The 5,000-nt window shown below is 50.8% G+C and overlaps 1 protein-coding gene across 2 annotated transcripts in view; it reads left to right on the plus strand.

Annotated features, from left to right (window-relative positions):
* prkag3b (protein kinase, AMP-activated, gamma 3b non-catalytic subunit) overlaps positions 1 to 5,000 on the plus strand; it is a 29,021-nt gene that overhangs the window by 14,889 nt on the left and 9,132 nt on the right. For both annotated transcript variants that reach the window (XR_013963395.1, XM_080755253.1), the window contains exons 7-10: positions 71 to 125; positions 898 to 1,024; positions 3,183 to 3,348; positions 4,094 to 4,131. Coding sequence is in view for 1 of the 2 variants with exons in the window: in XM_080755253.1 (XP_080611379.1) it covers positions 71 to 125; positions 898 to 1,024; positions 3,183 to 3,348; positions 4,094 to 4,131 (386 nt within the window). In the remaining variant the exon portion in view is untranslated. The remainder of the gene's footprint in view (positions 1 to 70; positions 126 to 897; positions 1,025 to 3,182; positions 3,349 to 4,093; positions 4,132 to 5,000) is intronic.

Consider the following 5,000-nt stretch of genomic DNA (forward strand, 5'->3'; position numbering starts at 1 on the left):
GTGTTTCAGAGATATATCTGTTATAATGTTATAATGTTATAATGTTATAATGTTATAATGTCTATTTCAGAGATCTATCTGCAGTATTCTGTGAACGCTCTGATTAGCATCACTCCTGAATCCAGGTGAGACGCCAGAGAGGCAGAGGCTGCACTTTGGGGTCAAAAACAGAGCGAAAATAGCAGATCTACGAGCTCGTAGGTTAGCTATGTGGGGTCGTAGGTCAGCTATGTGGGGTCGTAGGTCAGCTATGTGGGGTCGTAGGTCAGCTATTTTCTGGGCGCAAACCCAGCACGCTTTATCTGCATAAATGTATGAGTTCAAAGTTCAGGAGACTTGGGAAATAAACGCACTTCTCCTGAATGCTCGGAAAGGAGAGGAGGGGCATTTGAAAGGAGAGGAGGGGCATTTGAAAGGAGAGGAGGGACATTTAAAGGAGAGGAGGGACATTTGAAAGGAGAGGAGGGGCATTTGAAAGGAGAGGAGGGACATTTAAAGGAGAGGAGGGACATTTAAAGGAGAGGAGGGGCATTTGAAAGGAGAGGAGGGGCATTTGAAAGGAGAGGAGGGGCATTTGAAAGGAGAGGAGGGGCATTTGAAAGGAGAGGAGGGACATTTAAAGGAGAGGAGGGGCATTTGAAAGGAGAGGAGGGCCATTTGAAGGAGAGGAGGGGCATTTGAAAGGAGAGGAGGGGCATTCGAAAGGAGAGGAGGGGCATTTGAAGGAGAGGAGGGGCATTTGCATTTCTTCCACCATGTAGTAAATGCTGCATTTGTGTCTGTTGTTTTACAGACGGGTAAAAGGGCAGGGGGCTGAAGCCCCCTTTGATGTCTATCTGTGTGCACGTCCCTGATATTATACGTGTCTCCCCCTCCTCCCCCCCCCATCCCCCCCAGTCTATTTGAAGCCATCTATTCGCTGCTGAAGAACAAGATCCACAGGTTGCCTGTTATCGACCCAGAGTCTGGCAACGTGCTGCACATCCTCACTCACAAGCGCATTCTCAAGTTCCTGCACATCTTCGTGAGTATAAAAACCACCTCCGCACGGTTTTGGTCCTGACAGCAGGAAATGTCGTTTTAGTCATAGTCTCTTGAATGAGATTCTCTTTAGTTTTAGTCATGTGGCTGTATTTTGCGTGTCTTAAGTACCAGGTCTTATTCCCTAACTTGAGTAAACGAAAGACCTGGAGGCGTGATCAATGCTCTTTGGCCACTCAGAATAGCCAAAGAGCATTGATCACGCCTCCAGGTCTTTCGTTTACTCAAGTTAGGGAATAAGACCTGGTACTTAAGACACGCAAAATACAGCCCATGGTCTCTTGAATGAAATTCTCTTTAGTTTTAGTCATATCCCATATAGTCATCTGAAAGGTTTCTATAGTTTTAAGGTCATTACACACTGGCCAATTGGCGACGCGATATATTCGTGCGAATAATTCGCATTTAAAAAAACAAACAATTGAAGTCCATGCAAGCTGGAAGGGTTTCGTCGACTGAACAGAGCCGGGCTTCTCAACGTTTTGGTCTGGGGTGGGGTGGGGTGGGGGGGGGATGACCCTGAACCCAGGTTTTCAATCCTCCCCATTCAGGGCTCCAGTAGTCCTAACTCCAGGTTTTCCACCCTCCCCATGAAGGGCTCCATGACTCCTAACTCCAGGTTTCCCACCCTACCATGCATGACTCCAGGTTTTCCACCCTCCCATGCATGGCTCCAGTAGTCCTAACTCCAGGTTTTCCACCCTCCCATGCAGGGCTCCAGTTGTCCTAACTCCAGGTTTTCCCACCCTCCTATGCAGGGCTCCATGACTCCTAACTCCAGGTTTTCCACCCTCCCCATACAGGGCTCCAGTAGTCCTAACTCCAGGTTTTCCACCCTCCCATGCAGGGCCCCAGTTGTCCTAACTCCAGGTTTTCCACCCTCCCATGCAGGGCCCCAGTTGTCCTAACTCCAGGTTTTCCACCCTCCCCATGAAGGGCTCCATGACTCCTAACTCCAGGTTTCCCACCCTACCATGCATGGCTCCAGTAGTCCTAACTCCAGGTTTTCCACCCTCCCCATGAAGGACTCCATGACTCCTAACTCCAGGTTTCCCACCCTACCATGCATGGCTCCAGTAATCCTAACTCCAGGTTTTCCCACCCTCCCCATGCATGGCTCCAGTAGTCCTAACTCCAGGTTTCCCCACCCTCCCATGCAGGGCTCCATGACTCCTAACTCCAGGTTTTCCCACCCTCCCCATGCAGGGCTCCAGTTGTCCTAACTCCAGGTTTTCCACCCTCCCATGCAGGGCTCCATGACTCCTAACTCCAGGTTTTCCCACCCTCCCATGCAGGGCTCCATGACTCCTAACTCCAGGTTTTCCCACCCTCCCCATGCAGGGCTCCAGTTGTCCTAACTCCAGGTTTTCCACCCTCCCATGCAGGGCTCCATGACTCCTAACTCCAGGTTTTCCCACCCTCCCATGCAGGGCTCCATGACTCCTAACTCCAGGTTTTCCCACCCTCCCATGCAGGGCCCCAGTAGTCCTAACTCCAGGTTTTCCACCCTCCCCATGCAGGGCCCCAGTAGTCCTAACTCCAGGTTTTCCACCCTCCCATGCAGGGCTCCATGACTCCTAACTCCAGGTTTTCCACCCTCCCATGCAGGGCTCCATGACTCCTAACTCCAGGTTTTCCCACCCTCCCATGCAGGGCCCCATGACTCCTAACTCCAGGTTTTCCACCCTCCCATGCAGGGCTCCATGACTCCTAACTCCAGGTTTTCCACCCTCCCATGCAGGGCTCCATGACTCCTAACTCCAGGTTTTCCCACCCTCCTATGCAGGGCTCCATGACTCCTAACTCCAGGTTTTCCCACCCTCCTATGCAGGGCTCCATGACTCCTAACTCCAGGTTTTCCACCCTCCTATGCAGGGCTCCATGACTCCTAACTCCAGGTTTTCCCACCCTCCTATGCAGGGCTCCATGACTCCTAACTCCAGGTTTTACACCCTCCCATGCAGGGCTCCATGATTCCTAACTCCAGGTTTTACACCCTCCCATGCAGGGCTCCATGACTCCTAACTCCAGGTTTTCCCACCCTCCTATGCAGGGCTCCATGACTCCTAACTCCAGGTTTTCCACCCTCCCATGCAGGGCTCCATGACTCCTAACTCCAGGTTTTCCACCCTCCCATGCAGGGCTCCATGATTCCCAAGCCCCGGTTCCTCCAGAGGAAGATGAGCGAGGTGGGCATCGGGACCTTCCGCCACATCGCCACGGTGCAGGACTCGGCCACCGTCTACGAGGCGCTCAGCGTGTTCGTGGAGCGGAGGGTGTCGGCGCTGCCCGTCATCAGCCAACAAGGTATTACCGACATAACCCTAACCCTAACCCGTCATCAGCCAACAAGGTATTACCGACATAACCCTAACCCTAACCCGTCATCAGCCAACAAGGTATTACCGACATAACCCTAACCCTAACCCGTCATCAGCCAACAAGGTATTACCGACATAACCCTAACCCTAACCCGTCATCAGCCAACAAGGTATTACCGACATAACCCTAACCCTAACCCGTCATCAGCCAACAAGGTATTACCGAGCGGCCGGTTCAACAAAGTCAAATGGTCTCTATTGAATGCTTCTCATTGGTTCAACATTTATAACAGACAGACAGACAGACAGACTGTAAAAGACTATAATTGTATAAATGTTTGTATTTTACTTTACGTTCTTTTCGTATTTGTATTTCTTTATTTTTTATTTTTATTCATTTATTATTTTCTTTTGTTTATCTTGCTTACTTTACTATTTATTTTCTCTTTACTGTGTTGTATTTAAATTTATTTAAATTTTTATGTTTTTGCCTCCCCTACGACCCATGGGAGGGTGGGAAGGTGAACGGGAGGGTAGGATGGGCAAGCGTGACCACTATTGATCACTCTGCCCACCCTAAGGGGGTGGTGCACAAAAAAAATAGAAAAACAGGGAATGTCAACAACAACTAACGATGTAAAACCAACCTTGCACATTGTCCCTGAATAAACAAATATAAAAAATAAAATAAAAAAGACTATAATTACTGTATCTTTCTCTTGGTCCTCCAGGCAAGGTGGTGGCGCTGTACTCCAGGTTTGATGTCATTGTAAGTATATTGTGATCATTTTTAAATTTGTATTGTCTGTTTCTGTGTGGAGTTCGCATGTTCTCCCCGTGTCCCCTAGGGTAGGTACCCTCACATGTTCTCCCCGTGTCCCCTAGGGTAGGTACCCTCACATGTTCTCCCCGTGTCCCCTAGGGTAGGTACCCTCACATGTTCTCCCCGTGTCCCCTAGGGTAGGTACCCTCGCATGTTCTCCCCGTGTCCCCCTAGGGTAGGTACCCTCACATGTTCTCCCCGTGTCCCCTAGGGTAGGTACCCTCGCATGTTCTCCCCGTGTCCCCCTAGGGTAGGTACCCTCACATGTTCTCCCTGTGTCCCCTAGGGTAGGTACCCTCACATGTTCTCCCCGTGTCCCTATAGGGTATAGGTACCCTCACATGTTCTCCCCATGTCCCCTAGGGTAGGTACCCTCGCATGTTCTCCCCGTGTCCCCTAAGGTAGGTACCCTCGCATGTTCTCCCCGTGTCCCCTAGGGTATAGGTACCCTCACATGTTCTCCCCGTGTCCCCTATAGGGTAGGTACCCTCACATGTTCTCCCTGTGTCCCCTAGGGTAGGTACCCTCACAAAAACATGCAGTAATCCTGGTCTCTATGCTGCCTCCCCCTGGCCAGCCGGGGCGCCTGATGGAGGGGAAAGGAACTAGTTGGAATAACGTGTTCCTTCCACGCGCTACGTCCAACCAGGGAAACTCCCCCCTGTCAGGTGTAAAGGAGCAACTTGGACACTCAGGCATGAAGGAAGCATGAGTTCAAGTCCGTTGCTCTCCCCTCGTCCCCCCACTAGGTTGGTGGAGGGTGTGTAGAGCCCAGGATCACATTAGATGATTGACACAGGGGTGAAAAATGGGTT

This window comes from Protomyctophum bolini (assembly GCF_963924005.1).
Source record: "Protomyctophum bolini genome assembly, chromosome: 22".
Taxonomy (NCBI): domain Eukaryota; kingdom Metazoa; phylum Chordata; class Actinopteri; order Myctophiformes; family Myctophidae; genus Protomyctophum; species Protomyctophum bolini.